General features: G+C 37.1%; 4 protein-coding genes across 5 annotated transcripts in view; 3 read left to right on the forward strand and 1 right to left on the reverse strand.

Moving 5' to 3' along the window:
* The window catches only part of LOC129409024 (uncharacterized), a 2,055-nt gene extending 2,026 nt beyond the window's left edge, over positions 1 to 29 (forward strand). Inside the window, exon 4 of the mRNA XM_055154165.1 lies at positions 18 to 29. Coding sequence (XP_055010140.1) covers positions 18 to 29 — 12 coding nt within the window. The remainder of the gene's footprint in view (positions 1 to 17) is intronic.
* On the forward strand, positions 7 to 7,601 carry LOC110157403 (uncharacterized). 2 transcript variants are annotated; one of them, XM_055153761.1, is made up of 21 exons: positions 7 to 310; positions 501 to 635; positions 753 to 786; positions 861 to 974; positions 1,046 to 2,684; positions 2,763 to 2,824; positions 2,902 to 3,074; positions 3,141 to 3,174; positions 3,260 to 3,404; positions 3,497 to 3,638; positions 3,716 to 3,743; positions 3,815 to 3,916; positions 4,017 to 4,245; positions 4,351 to 4,528; positions 4,607 to 4,794; positions 5,963 to 6,166; positions 6,244 to 6,406; positions 6,506 to 6,696; positions 6,804 to 6,959; positions 7,091 to 7,202; positions 7,274 to 7,601. In XM_055153761.1, exons 1-21 carry the CDS (start codon positions 50 to 52, stop codon positions 7,388 to 7,390), a joined length of 4,407 nt encoding a protein of 1,468 aa, XP_055009736.1. In that variant the 5' UTR covers positions 7 to 49; the 3' UTR covers positions 7,391 to 7,601. The 2 variants fall into 2 exon arrangements, with proteins under 2 accessions (XP_055009736.1, XP_055009737.1); XM_055153762.1 differs by having other exon boundaries at positions 6,807 to 6,959.
* A 392-nt stretch (positions 7,602 to 7,993) lies between these two features.
* On the forward strand, positions 7,994 to 14,508 carry LOC110157486 (rhotekin-like). Its single transcript, XM_055153764.1, has 13 exons — positions 7,994 to 8,081; positions 8,455 to 8,660; positions 8,811 to 8,857; positions 8,954 to 9,007; positions 9,179 to 9,296; positions 9,388 to 9,603; positions 9,683 to 9,777; positions 9,886 to 9,992; positions 10,072 to 10,185; positions 10,323 to 10,476; positions 11,968 to 12,066; positions 12,809 to 12,896; positions 13,929 to 14,508. The coding sequence occupies exons 1-13, from the start codon at positions 8,064 to 8,066 to the stop codon at positions 13,933 to 13,935; spliced, it is 1,323 nt and encodes a 440-aa protein (XP_055009739.1). The 5' UTR covers positions 7,994 to 8,063; the 3' UTR covers positions 13,936 to 14,508.
* Positions 14,509 to 14,885: 377 nt separating this feature from the next.
* On the reverse strand, positions 14,886 to 18,272 carry LOC110157535 (uncharacterized). Its single transcript, XM_020921881.2, has 6 exons — positions 18,163 to 18,272; positions 17,339 to 17,495; positions 16,968 to 17,020; positions 16,767 to 16,864; positions 16,526 to 16,673; positions 14,886 to 16,109 (listed from the first exon to the last, which is right to left on the reverse strand). The coding sequence occupies exons 1-6, from the start codon at positions 18,172 to 18,174 to the stop codon at positions 14,910 to 14,912; spliced, it is 1,668 nt and encodes a 555-aa protein (XP_020777540.1). The 5' UTR covers positions 18,175 to 18,272; the 3' UTR covers positions 14,886 to 14,909.
* Between the last annotated feature and the right edge of the window lie 336 nt (positions 18,273 to 18,608).

Genomic DNA, 18,608 nt, shown 5'->3' on the forward strand with positions numbered 1-18,608 from the left:
GGATACAAACTCACCAGATACCACTTTGACCTCTCCTGCACGCACCACCATGACAAAAGTCAAAGTCAAAGGCAAAGCTGCTGGGAAGAGAGGAAGATCAGGAAGATCAGCACAGCAACACTCTGCAAAAGAGTCAAAGAAACCAAAATTGATCACACTAAGAGCCTCCCAGTCAGAAGAGAGTGACAATGAAGAAGAGGAACCTGATGTACCACGTGATGACGATGAGAACAGTACAAGTGCGTTTGTGCCGGCCAGTCTGTGCTCACCCAAACCTGTGGTCCCAGAGGTGGAGGAGACCATGGAAGAGGTAAGGATATCATAATCACTAGTTGGTCTTACCTTCATAATAGCCAGTCACTCATGCTATTATCATAGGTCTTGCTTCAAACACTTCATCCAACATTTTTTTTTATTTTGTTGTTGATCTGTTTTTTGTGCATGGTTCTTCATTTCCAAATGCATCTTCTCCTGTATGGCTCCCCTCATTTCACTCTTAGCTTGACATTTTGACCCACATGCCTGATGTGTTGGGTATGTCCAAGAATGCACTGTGCCCTGATGCCTCATGTGAGCAAGTACAAAATGAAAGCGGCACTGTTGAACCCTGTGAGCATCAGCTGGACCTGCTTGTTGTAAGTTTCCTATTATGCATGTGCTCCTGTCAGATCCTTGTTCTTTTTTGTAGTAAATAACTGTTTTTTATTGCAATGTTTTATTGCAATGCTTCTCTTTTCTTCTTTTTTTTCCAGGATGTAATTGACTTCCTTTCGGAACATACAGAAAGTATGTCTTTTGTACTTTATTATATTACTTTTTGTGCGGAAAAATATACCATTTTAATACTTCACTGTTTTTAGCATCAGAGGATGAAGGCTACAACGAGGCTGCTCAAACCTTGTTGGCATTTGGAAATCTGGCTAATCTGTCCCAACCGACACAGAGTCAGGCATCTATGTCAGATCACACATCAAGTGAGAACTGCATTTCACAATTTTTTTTCAAATAGGTGAATTTAACACTGAAATCAATGTTTTTCTTTCAGAAATTGAAAGTCAATGCATTGATGTAGAGTCTTCTTTGCAACTGGAAGAATGCCCTCTGGCAGTTTCAGAACCATCAACAACTGAAGTCAGCCCAACAGTACAGCTACCATCATCTCATACTTCTGACATACAGACATTTACATCTAGTGGGGAACTGTGTAGCAAACAAGAGAAGTTGTCACCTCTCAGGAAGGGAAGGTTTTCTAAGATAAAACCTAAGCCTAACCTTGGTTCAAGGACTACAAAACTGCGCACACAGACTGTTGGTGGTGGTATAGAAACCAAACAGGTTGAATTTGAGACCACAATAACCAGTCTGCCCCAGTTTTCAGAGCAACTGGAACCCACTTGGGCTGTGTCTGAACCATCACATGCTGAAAGCAGACCAACAGACGATCCAACAATAGTGATGCCATCGTCCTGTATTTCTGATAAACAAGTGAGCTATGAAAAATGTGGCATACTGGAAACAGTCATGTCTCCAAAACTCACAACAACTCCAGAGAGCTTATCTTTGACTAAGGAGGAAACGGCAATAAAACAAAATGTCCTTTGTGATTTAAGGACCACAGAACAAATTGTTGAAGAAAGGGCACAGGTTTATGATGACATTACAAGAACCAGTCAGCTCAGGTCTTTAGAATGTCAGAAAGACTCTACTCAGCCTGTCTCAGAACAATCCAACACTAAAAATGTAACATTACTCAGCACACCGAATGAGATGCCGGAATCATACATTTCTGAAACACAAGTCATCAAACCCAGTGATGAACTTGATTCGCCGAGTTCTAAAAATCCTGCAATGCCAAGAAAAGGAAGACTTTTCAAGCTTAAACCTAAGCCAAACATTGAGTTTGCCTCAAGGGCTACAAAAATGTCTTCAAAGTCAAGTGTTACCAATAAGGAAAAATGGCAGATTGAGAGTGGATTTGCAGCAACAGTTAAGCTTCAGCCACCTGCACTTTCAATCTCAGAATCTGTGACAGTATCATGTGAAGACAGCCCCCAGGCATCATTGACATTTAAGAGCCAGGGGACAGAAAACTTTGAAACCAGTCATTCACAAGAACAAACAGAGCTTGGATCGCAAAGCAAATTTCAAACACATTTAGGCCACTTACAAGAGACATGTGGTACACCATCTGTCCAATGTGCAGAGAAACAACCAAACCAACTCAAACCTGTTAAGAGTACAACTGTAGAGCTTGGAAACATGCATTCAACCCATTCTTCAGAAGAGGATAAAACTGCAAACGCCAGGCCTGTTCAGCAGTCACAGCCAGCCTTGGAAAGCTCAAAACTTAGTACGCCTCAAAGAAGGCGATGGATTCCAAAGGTTAAACCCAATTTAGTGTTATCACCCCGAACTATAAAGTCAAAAGAGGAGTCTAAAGAAAAGAGCCATGCAACTGTAAAATCAAGTACTGTAGCTGCAACATCTAAACAACAAACCCTTCAGGACTCTTCAACTGTACCACATGAGTACAAATCAGAAAATGCTGAACCAACCTCATCAAGTGCAGTCGCTTCAAACTTGGGGATTTCAATGGGCACCATGGACACAACACAACAGGTTTCAAGTGAATTAAAAACAAATACCACAAATATCAAATCAGCTTCTATCTCTGAGCTGGAATGGTAAGAAAAACTTGAAATATAAGTCATATTAGCACTGACATTAGTGTTTAAACATTAGTGTCTCTACACTGTTCACAGTGCAACATTTGATTCCAGCAAAAGTGTGCAACAACCTCAGGATACCATTCTTAATAATACAGGTTAGAGCTATATTTTTTAGCTTTAGCTTTAGCTTTATTTAATTAAACCTTAGTAAACACTGTTTATATTTGTACAGGCATTTGTAAAAACAGCAAAGCCATTTGCAATATTCACCCGGAAACCTCTGAAATCTCCACTGGTCATCCAAGACCAGTAGATGGTGCTGTAGAACCTTCTAGTCTTCAACACAATAAGGCTGCAGCTGCCCAGCCTTCAGGCTCCAATAATCCGCAGGACAGTTCTATACAGGTAATGGAGATTTATTATTGACACTTTTAAGGCAATAATTTCACTGAATATTTTCTATTGATCTAGAGCAACTTCCAATACCAGAATCTATTTCCCAGCAGTAAGTAGCTCTGACTATTTACAGAATTAACATATTTCTTTACATATGTTTTATAACTTTTACCTTTATTACGTTGTCACTTAAGTGTTTCCAGATCACATCCCATCTGATCCAGATGAGCCATTTTTCATTCTCTCTCTGACTGAGATACCAGTCTGTCCAGTAGGGGAAGCCGTGGAGTCTGCACCCAAGTCTTGTCTTCCTCTACCAGTAATGGAGGCACAGGAAAGGCTAGTATTTGCTTTTATCTACTTACAGATAAGAATGCACAGTAAGGTTTCATTGTCTGTAACTGAAAACAAATTGTTGTCTAATTCTGTAGAAATCCTGTTGAGCCTGTGGTGCCACCTGCTCCAGGAATTGACATCTCTCTCTCTAACATTCACATTCCAACACCAGAAAAAGCAGCTCTTAGATCTGACCATATTTCTGTAGAAGAGTATTTGCCATCTGCACCCTCTTTTGTAAGTGAAAATAACACTAAAACTATTAACCCTCTTATAGAAAACCCTTTTATTCATTAAGGATTTTCTGTTACCAGGACATAAGCATACTGGAAGAGCATCAAGGTAAATTTTTGGGTTGTTTATTTTATGCAGTCTTATTTGTTGCTGAATTTATGTTTTAATTGTACTAACAGAAAAGCCTTCAGTTCGAAGACTAATTTTACCAGAGGCAGGGGACAATAGGAATAGTAATATAATGAATACTTCACCAACAGGGAGCCATATTGCCGTTGGAGGTAATCTTTTATTACATACACTTATTGTGCCACATTTACTTTGATCTTCCAACTAATCTGACTTTCTTTCTTAATGTTTAAAATTTCTTTCTTAATCCAGGTGCTGTTGATACGAAAACAAACAGTAGAAGACTGACGAGAAAGGCTGCTGCCAAGGAAGCAACCAAGCATACAGACATAACCCAGCATCTTGCACAAGTTGAAAGAAGTGTAGAGAAGATTCCACGTAATATTGAAAGTGCATCGCAGAAAGAAAGTGATGGCTCTTCAGTGACCAGTAAAATAAAGAGGAAGTCTGCTGAGAAAAGTGGGAATAAAGGGCAAAATAGGTGAGACAACATAAATATGTCTTATAGTAATGTTGAATTATATACAAATAAATATAATTAAATCTTTTTTGACATTTATATTGATAGTATATTTTCTCTGTTTAGGAAAAACTTTATATCAAATGAAGCTAAAATTGACAACTCACAACAGACAAAATCTGCAACAGTAAAATCACCTGAAGTACTTTCTCTGGACAGTTTGAAAGATTCCTTGTCATGCAGCACAGTCCCGGGGTCAACACAAGAGTCTAACCAACAAAGCAGTTTACATGGTACATATGAGGTGGGAATACTAAACATGCTCCGTGTTAACCTTTATTACTATAGATCACATTAACATGCATTATTGCTTCTGTTTTAGCTTTTTGTCTCCCAAAGTGACTCGATCGAGAGCAGTCTTTTAGAGGAAGAACCCACCAATGTGTCACAGTATTTCATCAGTGACGTCTTTACAGAAGTGGAAAGTGATGATTGTCTAGTCACTGCAAAATCAAATAATACTGGCACTGGGCAAACGGCAGAGACAACAAGAAATAAAAGGGAAAATAGGTGAGGATAATATATAGACAGATTTGTTTAATTTTGTAAATATCCCAAGTAAAATTTTAAGGACGGCACACGGATAAAAAGGATATAACAACATTATTGTGAAAAAGGTGGTCTTTATTAATTTCATTACATGAAGAAAATCAGGAGGTCCCAGCCATTCTGTCATTGAAGTTTGCTTTATTTGCGTCAGCGCATTTCAGTTTCAGTGAAAATTCCATCTATATTCTCTGTCATTGAAACAAGGTTGGATCTCAGCCAATCGGGCACTAAAAAGACACGTTTCAACTCATATAGGAGTCTTCATCAGGTGCATGACAGTATTTAAAAGTGTGGTCATGTGAGCAGTAATGTCATGTCACGAGAAAGATGCAGATTCGGCTTAATATATTAAGCTGTTACAAATTATACCATGTGCAACAATTTGCAAGCATCTTAGACATAGACTTCAAGGTGGTACAATCCAGTTCCTTAAAGTGCACACACGTAAATGAAAATATGCAATCATAAAATACAAAATATCAAGACAACATTTCATATAACTTATATTATCAAAATAGCTGAACCCCATTGAATCTGGACAGCACATACAGGCTCTATTTTGCTATTGGCTCAAGTAGAGGATTTATTAATTTTTTTTATAAAAGGTGAGAAGTCTATTTCCTCGTTTGGGCCAGGGAAACAACTGGCTTTGAGTTTGTGTATCCAAAAAGTTTCTTGCTGCAAGAGGATTCCCAGCCTGTCACCCCCTCTTTCAGTGGCTGGTATGTGTTCAATAACTCTGACTCTTAATGTGTTTGGGCATAGGGTAATCAGAATTTTTAGTCTGGATTGCGTACTTACGTTCAGCTAAACGATCTCTGTGCCTGCTGTTGGTTCTGCCAACAAAGAAAGAGTCACGCTCACATTCCAGGCAGCGTACTACATGTGTGGTATTGCAATTTGTGAAACTCATTCAGGTATATAACTTCTGAATAAAAACATCAGCAAAGATGTACGGTATGTTGGTACAGTGATTGCAAGTCCCACATTTGTACATTCCTTGTTTTTGGGAGAGCCAGGTTTTGGGGCTTTTTATGAAAAGGTTTTTTTATGTTTTCTATGGAAGGTAAAGCGTGGAGGGTCTTTCAAGAATGGTTACAGACTGAAATGTATACACTTTGTTTTTCAGAAAAACTGTCAATGAGCCACGTTGTCCACTGGAGGGATCACTTGAAGTTTTGGAAGAGCAACTCCCAGAAGTGTCAGTTACTAAAGAAGAAACTTCCTTAGTTAGTTCAGTTAAAATTCCATCTGCATTCTCTGTCATTGAAACCACATTGGATCTCAGCCAAGCAGGCACTAAAAAAACAAGAGGGAAAGCAAGTTCTAATAAGTAAGAAAACATAAGTACGATTAAATATTGACAATTGACTATTTTCATTGACCTTTAATTAATCATTTTTTGAACAGAAAAAACAAAGCCCCATGTGAAAGCTTAAAGTCACAAAGGAAATTTAAAGAGGCGTTAAAATCTCCTGAAGCGATTTTCATTGATACATTGGAAGAAACTGAGTCAACCAGCTCCATGGTACAACCTCAAGAACAGCGGAGGAGTCTGCGATGTGCCACAGAGGTCTGGTGCTTTGACTCTTACTATATGTATTTATAAGTATAATTTATAAGTGTTTATAGCACTACAGTGGCTGTAATATTCTATTCTCTTCTTTTTTAGTTTCCACTGTCTAAAAATGACTCAGATGTGATCAACTTATTGGATGAAGAACTCACCAGTGTGTCCCAATATCGAGTAGAGGATGCTTTCGCAGGGGTGGAAAGTGGCAATAGTTCAGTCACAGGGAAATCGAATAAAGAAAAAGCACCAGCTCAAACTTCAGAAACAAGAGGGAAAACCAGTCATAAAAGGTAAGGCTAATTATATGGACGAAATACTTTTGATTATTCGGTCACCATGATTTTTCAGTTTATCATTTGTATTTAGTGGTGATGTCATATTTTTTTGTTTTGTTTAGAAGAACAAAAACTTCAAATGGTCCCCCATGTGCGCAACATGACCCACTGACTGAAGGACAATCATCAGAAGCATCAGTTGCTAATGAAACTGAAAAAAATGTGAATCTAAACCAATCTCAAACAGAGAAGACTAAAGGAAAAGAGCAATACAATAGGTATGGATATTGTGAAAATGTTTTTACATAATTTCTATTGTTTTATTATCTTTTGAATTATGATAATTAAATAAGTAAAAAAAAGAATTAATTTAATATGTAATTGTATTCTATTTTTTCTATGTGTTTAGGAATAATAAAGCCACTTTTAAAGCCATGGGATCACAGCCTCAAATGCAACGTATAGCAGCACTAAAGTCCCCTCAAACTCCTCATACCAGATCTGCCATGGATCAGCCTCAGGTAATTGCACATGCTCTGGGTCTTTTGCTCTGGTTTCTATTCTACATTGTATTGTTCTTTATTTGTTCTAGCTTCCACTCCCCCATCAAAGTGACACAAAGGAGAGCTCTGATGATGAACCAACCAATGTGTCACAGTATTTCCTAAGTGACGTTTTTACAGAAGTGGATGAGGATTTAAGGTCGTAAGTTAGACACTGGATCAAGACCTACTTTTCCTGTTTTATTAAATTTTTGTTGTGTTGTAATTTATTATGATTTCATGTTTTACCTTCAAGTTTGTATAGTACTATGTACAGTATGCACAGTAGGCCTATAATTGGTCAGAAACATCAAGTTATTTCTCAAAGTGAATTTATAGCAAGAAATTGTTATATTTTATTAAAAAGGAAGTTGTAAATATTGCACAATATTTTCCCAATCCTAAACATTTAAATACCCTATACCCTATGTTTTAAGTAGACAGAATGCTAAACTTGCCTTTTCAGTCAACATTTTGGCAGCTTCTTGTAATTGCTAAAACATGTATTGTATTACTACATTCTTTAAGTTGAGGCTAATCTATATGTTAATAAATATTCACCTACAAATGGTTTCTTTGTTTTGTAAGACAACCAAATAAGTATGGCGTAAAATAAGTATGGTTTAAATTGTAACCTACAGTAACCTTGCATAGTATTCTTAGACACATGTGGTTAGCGGATTAAAATTACTTCATGAGACATGAGACATGTGACCATAAAGAGAGTTTGCTGTTCAGATTAGAACTAGAAGTTGAAATCTCATACGTCAGTACGTCTTGCCGTTTACTTTATACTTGTCTTGGTGGGAATGAACTAGACAGAAGAGGCTGGCTACAACTATGAATAACAATACACAGGTCAGTGTGGGGAAACCTCTGACATTTTATTTTTGAAATAATGTCAACAAACTAATCTGTGTAGATAACAGCTAGATAACAATCAACATTCATTGTTGCTAAGAAAACAATATTAAATACAAGAAATATTACCTTTAAAATGTGAATATAGCATTTAAGAAGTCTAATACCATAAAACCCATTGGTATGTAATGTTTTGTGCAACAGCCTAATCCTGTATACAAGGAAATCTTTGAACTAAAGACCAAAGTTGTTTATTTATTTACTTATTTTTTCTACAACTTAGCACCATATACACATATAACTAAATATGTAAATCTAAACTATGAATAACTGCATAGTTATACTACTAGGTGCAATTTTGTTCCGCAAGGCTGAAAAGGTGCTGGAGCAAATAGAGATGGAGGTGAGGATGAGGGATGGAGCCAGCAGACTGCTTGCAGCCTGTTCCCAGAGAGAACAGGCTCTAGAGGCGTCCAAAAACCTCGTGAGCTGCAACAGCCGCATACTAGCCCTGCTCAGCCAGCTGCAGAAGATGCGGAGAGACCAGGTCCTGCAACGCACAAGACATGGCGGCAGGTCAGGGCAAGGGCACTTCAGGCCATACCTCACATAGACCCTAGGGGGCAGACTTTTTCTGCTTCTTTATAGACTAATCACATGACATGCCGTGTTCGCTTACATATTTATTAACTAAAAATAATAGTATACATTATTTATTTCCTACAGCTTATCTGATGATCTAATTCCGTGTTTTGGAAAGCTAGCCATATCTGGTGAGTGCAGTTTACCACACAAAATTTACCTGCTAAATAAGTATGTAAATAAGTCTTACTTTACCTTAACTTTATAGCCTATTTTTTCTTACTCAGATCTGCGAATTCCTCTGATGTGGAAAGACTCGGAATACTTTAAAAACAAGGGAGGTGAGTTATTGCGCTGTTTTCTGTGGTACAAATGTGTTGAATTTCTCAGCTCTGATTGCCCACGTGGGTTAGGAGCACCTGGGCTCCTCAAAGCCTGTGCTACTGATGGTCAGCCATTCTGATTATATAAGGTTGGGCTATTTCTTTATTTGTTTGCTTGTTTTGCCACAGAACTGCATCGCTGTGCCTTCTTCTGTCTGCTTCAGTGTGACTCTCAGATCTTGACTACTGACCTGCAGATAGTAGACAGAACCTTGACTGATATCTGCTTTGAAGACACATTTACTTTGTGAATACAGAATTTACTCATTGTATTAATTGCAATGTTGATTAAGGTAAATAATTAACCAGCCTATGTCTTTTTTGTATTGACTGTACAGTGATGAGGCTGGCCCTGGCTTCATGCTGAGATTAGAGTTGTACAGCAGTTGTCTGGCTGAGGAGGGCTCTCTGGGCACCAGGCGAGGCAGTCTTGGAGTCACAGCAATGGGAAATTTTTCAGGAAAGAAGCTTCGTGCTGCTCTTGAGTCTGCTGCTGTTTGTGGATCCAACCCTAATGGAAAAACATCAACAGTGATCTCAGACCCCTCAACACTGTGAGCATGACTTCTGATTTATGTTTTGATCACTGTTTTGTATTGTCATTTTAGCCAATCTGAGTTATTGTTTACAAAGGGAACCCAAGTTCAGCTTGTTGGCCCATGTTACTCTGAAACTCAAAAATGTTCACGATGGTTTCAAGACACATGACTTGTCTCTCGTAGCAACTGGTGAGGAACATCTTTTAATTTTTTTGTTTTTTTGTTTATTGGTTATCTTAAAATTATTATTTTTTTGCTTCATAATCATCTCAAGCCAATTTAACTATAATTTTCCAGAGGAGAGCTCTTTCTGGTTGCCTCTGTATGGTAACATCTGCTGTCGCTTAGTGGCTCAGCCTCAGTGCATGTTGACACCAACTTTATGTGGCCAACTGAAGGTTAAGGTAAAAGCTTTTTCACATCTGTGTTTTTTGCATTCTCATTCTTCTACTGATGTTGGTGCATGCTCTCAATGTGCTTCAGACGAGCAATGACGGTTGGGAAAATGTCTATGGTGTCCTCCAGGGGAGTAGTCTTGTCTGCTATCACAGTGAAGAGCAGAAATCTGGCCCATTACTTGTAATCCCTATTAGGAAGGTGATCTTATGCATATTTAAGAGATATCAGTTAACAGCAAGAGCACTTGTGTGTCTGAATACCTAAACATGTCACAAAAAGTTCTATCTTCTATACTTCATCATAATAACAATAATAATAGCTTGTACTCTTGGCAGGATACTTTCATTTGTATACCAGAGCAGAATCTTGGCTCTCCACAGAGCTTAATGATCAGCATAAAAACAGACAGAGAAGATGAAGTCTACACAGTCGCAGCTGATGACACACAACGCTGGGCTAAAGCTCTCAGGCAACACCTCCACAGCATGGGTAACAGCCTAAATTCACCTTGATCAAACTGCAGAAAGTTCTTGCTTGTTGTGGCTAGTACATGTATTATTTTCACATCAAATTAAATTAAGTGTTACTTTTGATGGCAAGCCAAAATATAGACAAATTGCATTTGAACTAATTAAAAAGTCCCAGTGTACAGAATGTGGATGTAATAAAACATGACAAAGATGTCACACATACTGTCAGCTTGAACTTCTACTAACCATATTATTATCATTCATTTTTCTTTCTGTGTTTTGATAATTACCTTGGAGTCGCAAGACAGGATTTTTTGGAACCTGCATTACTTGTCTATTGAAGTGCTTGAACCAAGCAAATTATGTTTACACCTTATAAATAGAATAAGTATTGCAAAACACACCAGCTAAATGCATGCAACATTTTGAACCTGAACAAAAAGCATTTTATATATATATTTTTTTTATATTTTAAGTTCCACTGGTCAAGTATGTTACCTCTAGTATCAATACTGTATTTTCTGTGCATTCCAGTGTGATTAGTTGACATGGAAGAGCAGATGCCTTACAGGTATTCTTTGTCACCTATATACAGAAGCATAATATCAATAAATTTGAAAATTTAAACCAGTTAAAATGAAATACCCCACTATCTGACAGATACATTGGCTGACTAACAGTCAATTAAATGCAGACTGAAAGAAGTAAAGCCACAAAAACAAAGTAAAAGAACAAATTATATAAATTAAAATCAAGATAATAAGCACAAAGGCTATTGGACACACTGACAAGGAGGAAAAATCACAGATGTATTTCATTTGACAGTGTTTGAATTTTCATATTTATTGATTCTAGGTTTGTGCATATAGGTGACAAACAATACCTTTCCTGTCAACTAATCACACTGGAATGCACTGAAAATACAATATTGATGCTAGAGGCAACATACTAAGGCTGACGTGTGATAATAATGTTGTAAAGAACTGTAATCATCAAGTTCAAACTACATCAATATACCTATGTATCTAATAAGTAATATGGACAAAACTTCATTTGATAGTTTAGAGTTCATGCACTGAGTTAAGACATTTATTGTTTGTTTTAAATGAGGCAGCATACACAAGCACTGATTTGACATACATGTACAGAAATATTTCTCAAACATGACACATTGTGCTACTTCGACTTTAGCATTACAGATTAGGAGATACTGCACATGTTCTAGTCAGTCTAGTTGGTCAACATCACTTAAGCCAATAGATATGAAGCTATTGTTACAGTAGTGTGATGTCAGTCCGATTTTAGTCTCTTATCCTCCATTCATCAGTAGAAATAAATAAATGCTTTTTTTTGTCATTGTCATGAACACTGCCTACATCTTACATTACAATGAGTCTGTCTGTTTAGACAGACTGTAGAAGAGGATCCAAGGCAACATTATTCACTATTATTGTAGTCTTACACACACAAATATATTGTATATATTATGATTATGTCTGTACTTTGGCAGGTCAGTGGCAGCAGTGTTGTACTGAACTTATGAAACTCAGCGTGTCTTTTGCACCAAAATCTGCAGCAGTTCAGCAAGGGTCACTATTTCATGAAATAGGTAAGGAGAATTTTACTTGCATTGCCAGAATATTTGAAAGCAATAATTAAGGTTCTAACAGAATTACTTGCATACAAGATTAGTGGAAATTAATTTTAACCAGTATTCATCGCATTTTTGCAGCAGCCACAAATCATCACCTTATAAAATGCAAAATGCCTAACAAATGTTTCTTGAAAAGTAATTATTGAAGCTAATTGTGAGATTTAAATGCACTGCATGTTTGTACTGGTCTAGTTCAATCCCAATCCCAATTCAGTCTTGTGATAGTATTTATAGTTTCCTTCTTAGACTTTTAAAAGTTAAAAACCTCAAGGTGCACCATGTAATATTTCTGGTGAAGGTTTCACCTGCTTGTGTCCAGTGTACTGTGTGGCCGATCCAGCAACACATTTTGGTCACTTTGCCTAGTATGAATGCATGATGGTGGTGGTTAGTTGCCAATGGCACAGATTAGCAGCCTCAGTTCTGTCTGTCTACCCCTATGCAGCTAAGATTGATCTTACCACTGCCAAGTGTGGAGTGAGTAAATAATGCATTGTAAGCTGTTTGAGAGGCGCTATATATGAAAACCACCTAGAATATAAAATGATAAGAGTATTTGAAAGTGCTGCAGAGATTTGTTTTCTTGCAGATGAGATAATGGTCACCAGACGTGATGGTATTGAGGGTATTAATGTGATGGTATAAATGAGTATAGGAAGAAACACAGACATCTCATGTTGTTTTTGTCTTTGTCCAGTGACCCCATTAACACCCAAAGAAGGGCCTGCGGCATCAGATCTGTCAGCGGATTTGCACAATTTGCTTGCATCCTATTACAAAAAAAGGTAAAAAGCCCAAACATGTAATTGCTTTTATTTGACAAAAACGTATCAATTCAACACAACATGTATACTTTTGAGTAGGTGCACACAAATAAGAAATTTATCACACCTTTCAGTGATGTGATCTCATGGTGTACGCCATACGTATTGGTTTATTGCATAATGAACAATGGATGACCTTACAAATTGTGGATTTATATATCTGTTCTGACATGACTTGGCAGGGGGCATTAGAGTTGTAAAGAAGATTGATATCTTAGGAAATATACATAGTCAGCCTACACAAATAGCTTCTATGCAGCTGAGACATTTTAAATATTTGGCTTGTTAGAATGACAAACACTCATAAAACACTCCAGACATTTGTAAAATATCTTACACACACAGTGGTTTACACAGACAGCATCCTGTTCAACAGGTTTATCATGAGATACTGATAATAAGATGTGTGCTTCACTTATGACAATGTGGGTTTTGTCTCATAATAAATGAGTCACGCCAGCTTTGTTTTTCTTGAGATCTACCACGTACATCACTGATATCATTCCTCAAGTATTTATTAATAGCCTAATTTTCCGTAAGCCAGAAAACTAATTTCTCTCACACGCTATATGTTTGTTTATTTGGATATTAGTATAAACTGCCAAATCATTGGAATATGTGTACAGTTTAGGGGGATTATGCATTCTCCAGTGTTTATTTATCTGTTAATCTTTATTTAAACATTGCATGTTTATGGCAAGAGAAATGATTATGCAAATGTTTTGCTGAATGTATTTTCCTTCTGCTTCTAGTAAATATTGCAAGACACTGTCCTTAATGTCTGTATTCCTGCTATTGTTAACCTGTTCTAAAAAGTACAGTCAAGTTACATCCTCATACCAGTTTTTCTCTGATAAAAAATTGGCGCTCAACGCTCCACCTGAGGTTTGAAATATTTTAACTGTCAGGAAGGTGTGAGGCCTGCTATTATATAATAAATAAATTAGCAGTTATTTGCACATATTGAATACATTTTTGTCTGTGTGTTTTCAGCTGTTAAGAAGCATACACAATCGTTGATTGTGAAGTGAAGTTTCAACTCTTCCCCAGCACTAACTACAGGTCTGAGATGATAACGATATGAAGCTCACAAAATCAGATGTACTATTAAACTCTTAAACTCTTAAATGAATGTACTAATAATAAAGTTTGTTTAGACATTATTATGATAATTCATGTCCATATATTAATATGAATATGAATTAAAAACATACTTCTGAACTAAACAAACACAGCAAAATATTTCATGGAGCTAAATGTATAACTAACTTTAATAGATCTATGAAGCTTTATATTATAGAAAGGATTTGTCCCCAATGGTAATGTGGATGTCTTTTTGTTCATCAGTCTCAAATAGAAATGTTAAACTTTCATGTTCAGTTCATATTTTGCTAATCATTTCTTTTTGCAAAGTAGTCTAACATGCTCTTTAAATTTAGAAAGGATTATCGATTTGCATGTCATCATTAAATCACTGTCATGGGTGTGTCAATGCCAGTGGCCAATGCCACACCTAGATTCCTGGCAACGTGCTTAAATATGGGAATAAAAACAACATAATACTAACAAAAGACTGTAATTATGTGTCAAAGAGGATAATACATTCTTTCAAGGGCAGACTAAGGACAGGGGAAAAAAAGGTTCACTGTCCTGGCTGTCTCTCAAGTATCTTCTTTAAGTTGTTTGAGGTCATCTTACTGACCCAGTTGTGAGTGTCACAGAATATCAGTATTGTTTTGTTTAACTCTTGAAGAAGGCATGTGTGCCGGTATCATGAGAAGTATGTACCTTATTACAAGAGATACAATCCCTTCCATGTGTGAGATTTAGGATTTTCTGTAAAAGTCAGCGATTCTGTTTGAAATAATCAACAAAATGGTGACACTTGCATTTTTATTTAGAATATAAACATTTATAAAACAGTTATATACAGATATAATGTAATCAGTGTAGTTGATTGGAGTTGTGGTGTCATTAAGAGTTGGAGATAATTTTCTTGAGTTTCATCACTTCTTCAGGGGTCAGTTGCAGCACAGAGACTGGTTTCTGTGTTAGACCCTTTGCCTCAGGTTGTTGCTGCTGCCTGTGATCTTTAGTTACATAAGGCTTAGAGGCTCTGAGGTCCTGTGGCGCTGTGGGTGGATTGATGGTAACGTTAGCTTGCTTAGGGAGTGTAGGTCCACTTCTGCTTGTCATATCCCAGCCCTCTATAGGCATACTTTTAATGTTGTACGACTTGTTCACATCATTGAATAGATAGACATCTCGGCTTACTGCGTTTCTCAGCATACCAAATGTGGGCTTGTGATTGTTGCAGTGATACTGGCTTGGAGATCTCTGACTTGGCATGTGTCGTAAATTTTCCTCATCTAACTTGCTCTGCTTTATCTCAAAGGTCAAGTTTGCTGGCGTCGTCTCCATTGCTGTGCTTTTTACAGTACTGTCTTCCTGAATTAACAGCTGTCTTGAACCATGCAAAGTGGCTTGGGGACCATACTTCTGAAGCCAGTTATTAAATACCGAAAGAGGTATTTCGATTTCCATTCTTCCTCCATTTTCTCCAGTTGAAGATATTAACTCATTTATACACCTGACTTCAGGGCTGTGCTGTCTCTCACTTGGTTCCTCCTTGCTTTGCTCGGCATCAGTGCTAGCAACTGGAGATTTTGGAGATGGAGAGTCTTTTAAACTGAATGACGAGACATCAGCCGTAGCTCCCACACCATTCTTGGCATCACTTTTCACATTTGTATTCAGAGATGTGTATAAAGGGGAGGGTTTATTTAAAAACTTTGGGTTCTTAATGGATGATGGTGGTGCAAAGGAAGATGCAGGATTTGTGGTAATGTCCTGGTTTAAAGATTTCACACTCAAGTTGAGAGGTTCTGACAGGCCTGCTGAATTCTCATACTGCTTGGCCAGGTAACGGAGATGCTCCAGTGGGTCTTTAGGTTGGTCCGAGCAGTTAGGTGGCCGAGATGGGCATTCTGTGGGGCTGGGTAAGGCAGGAGTACAGGATAAGTATGGCGGTGGGGGTGGTACAGGCAGCCGTGGGGAAGGCAACAGTGATTGGGGAAGTGGAGGATAGGTGTAAGCAGGGTAGAAGAATTTGGGATAGGAGGAGCTTAAAGTAAACAAGCCTGAGTGATGCTCGGACAAAACTTCTGAGGGATTCTGAAGAAAAACAAACAAACAAAAAAATCATACTATTTGGTTGACAATTTAACACTATGTGATAAAAATAATATTAAAAAAGAATAAGAAAAGGGAAGGGCAGAGACTGTTTACTATTTTGTCTTATACTTTTTGTTTTCTAAAAAATTAAAATAAAAAATAAAAAAGTAAAAAATATTGACTTATAGTGAACTGTATTACTGTAGAATTGTTATGCATAGCTAATTATTAACTGGTATGGTAACTTTTACATTCTGCTCTTTTAAAATTTAATTGCAGAGGTAATAGCAGTAAATAATATGTTATAAGACAATAAATTGCAGTGTAAATAAATAATAAGTAAATGGGTGTGTCACTAGATCAAAGAATGAAAGCATGAAAAAATAACAAAGTAAAGGAGTTATGTAAATATGTACCTGTAAAGGAAAGAGCATTGATCTGCGTTTGGCTGGCAGTGGCCCGTCCTCTTCGTTTTTTCTATAGCCCACATAATGATAATGCCTTGGCTGCTGTACTGCATTAAGACGCAGGCCTTTGATGTGACACTCATATGGCAACAGTAATCTGGAGATCAGAATTGTATATTGAAGGTGTTAAGAAAACATTTTGTGTGGGCGTATCTAGTATAGATAAACAGAGCCTTATTGCTGCACTCACTTCTCATAGTGGCGTCGGGTGCATGTGGCTGCACTTGTGCTGCGAGGATTTCCTCCCAGAGTATTGTAGACCTGCTTCCAGAGCTGCTGAGCGGTCACCTAAAGATGTACAGTCTCTTTTATACTGCTTTAATTACTACAGTGACCACTAAAACTACTACTACCACAAATAAAAATAGTAAAAAAAACAAATGAAGCTTACCTGGTGATAGCCCCCCAGCTCTTTAACTGTCTTGAACATCAGGTACAAATCAACTGTTAAAGACAAATAAAAAATACTTATATTAACATCAGTTTTGTAAAGCGCATACATAAGAATAATATAAACATTACATTCTTTGGGACTAATTATTTGTTGAAAATGCATGCAATGCTGAAAGAAACCTCAGCTCTAAAATGTAGTTGTGAGGAAAACTCTGCAATAGGTAATAGCATGTACAATTTCAATTAGCTTTTGATCTGTTTCCTCAAAAAGGTGTAGGGTCTTGTAAAATCTATGTTTACTACTTTTCCAACTTTAAAGAAATATAAACTCTTAGTACAGTGTTTTATGTGTCTTGTAAGTGTAAGTACTTTGTTTGAAGCCCAGGTGTGGGATCCTCTCTATTGGTGTGTCTCGTTTCTTCATAAAAAGGTACACATCTTTAAGAAATTGTTCTTCTGTAATGTCTTCACTTGGTCTGCTTCCTCTCGCCTCTTGGATCTCTTTGTGTGCCATCTTTGTTTGCCTCTAGGAACAATAATAACACCTGTATTAGACAAAAAGTACACAAGTGGCCATTCATCAGTTTGGTAATCTACTTTGACGAGTAACAAATGGACCTGTATGAAATGATCACATATTTGCACTATGTGTAGAGGTGAGTCCTGGGGCTAGCACAATGCCCCATTCATTTTGTTTGCTCGTTTTTTTTTATGAATTAAAGGTCAAGACCAGCATTTAAGTCAACATATGTGATGAATGAAATGAATCCCAGCGTTTGTATTTATAATTAAACAATTAATTTAGAAGATGGCAATTCAATGTGCGTTACATAAATATATCCTTACACTTTCACACACAATCAAAAATGTCAAATCTCAACATATTCATGGTATTATTTCCACATTAATTCAAAGCATTGAATGTAGAGGCGGTGTAAGAGGGACATGCCTGTCTGTATTTAAACCAACAATATGATTCTTAAATGTTAATTTCACCAAACACCACATCTTCAAACCTTAAAACTTTTGTGGCACTTGATGCCTAATGAAATGACGTATTAATTAAACCTCAACATTTAAAACTGTTATAATTATTTTGTATTAAGTATCAAAAAAACAAACAAAAAAAAAAAAAAAAAATTCTACCTTGTCTCTTAATTGCATATTCATCTTTCATACGGAGGTATTCTTACCTGGATGTCCATCAGGTAGAATCTAGTCTCATATTATTGGAGCTGTGATGTGTGGAGGTGCTGTTTGGCTCAGTGCGGCTGCTGTCCTTCTGGCATGTCTATAGTAGTGCTTCTGTCTTCACTGTTTGTTTGGCAACATGGGGAAATGAACGAGGGGGTGTTTACTTGTAACGTCTTCCTGCTGAGATTTGTATCGACAGACCAGTTTGACCTGCTTAGTCTGGCATTCACACGCTGCACATCACACTTGAATGAGGAACTTGTGACAAAAAATGACAATAAAATTACTGTGTATTGCATTATGTTTTACTTATTTATGCTTTAATATTAATATAAGCATCTCATAGAAGAACATAGACTAGTTACTTTCATGCTATGAGTCAAAGAAATACTATTGGTATATTGACCTATCCTCATAAAAACATGTAAAACGTGCAGACAGGTGA

This window comes from Boleophthalmus pectinirostris, unplaced genomic scaffold (genome assembly GCF_026225935.1).
Source record: "Boleophthalmus pectinirostris isolate CB_2022bp ecotype Guang Dong unplaced genomic scaffold, ASM2622593v1 HiC_scaffold_18, whole genome shotgun sequence".
In the NCBI taxonomy this organism is placed as follows: Eukaryota; Metazoa; Chordata; class Actinopteri; order Gobiiformes; family Gobiidae; genus Boleophthalmus; species Boleophthalmus pectinirostris.

What these genes read in the sequence shown, in the direction of transcription:
- LOC110157486 (XM_055153764.1), top strand. An exon ending in ATACTTTAAAAACAAGGGAG is followed by an intron (nt 9,008 to 9,178) that starts GTGAGTTATTGC and finishes GTTTTGCCACAG; the next exon opens with AACTGCATCGCTGTGCCTTC. An exon ending in ATCTCAGACCCCTCAACACT is followed by an intron (nt 9,604 to 9,682) that starts GTGAGCATGACT and finishes TTGTTTACAAAG; the next exon opens with GGAACCCAAGTTCAGCTTGT.
- LOC110157403 (XM_055153761.1), top strand. Translation starts at nt 50, where the DNA reads ATGACAAAAGTCAAAGTCAAAGGCAAAGCTGCTGGGAAGAGAGGAAGA. An exon ending in TGGAGGAGACCATGGAAGAG is followed by an intron (nt 311 to 500) that starts GTAAGGATATCA and finishes TTTCACTCTTAG; the next exon opens with CTTGACATTTTGACCCACAT. An exon ending in GTCTGCGATGTGCCACAGAG is followed by an intron (nt 6,407 to 6,505) that starts GTCTGGTGCTTT and finishes CTTCTTTTTTAG; the next exon opens with TTTCCACTGTCTAAAAATGA.
- LOC110157535 (XM_020921881.2), bottom strand. An exon ending in ACACCTGGGCTTCAAACAAA is followed by an intron (nt 17,021 to 17,338) that starts GTACTTACACTT and finishes TGTCTTTAACAG; the next exon opens with TTGATTTGTACCTGATGTTC. An exon ending in ACCCGACGCCACTATGAGAA is followed by an intron (nt 16,674 to 16,766) that starts GTGAGTGCAGCA and finishes TCTGATCTCCAG; the next exon opens with ATTACTGTTGCCATATGAGT.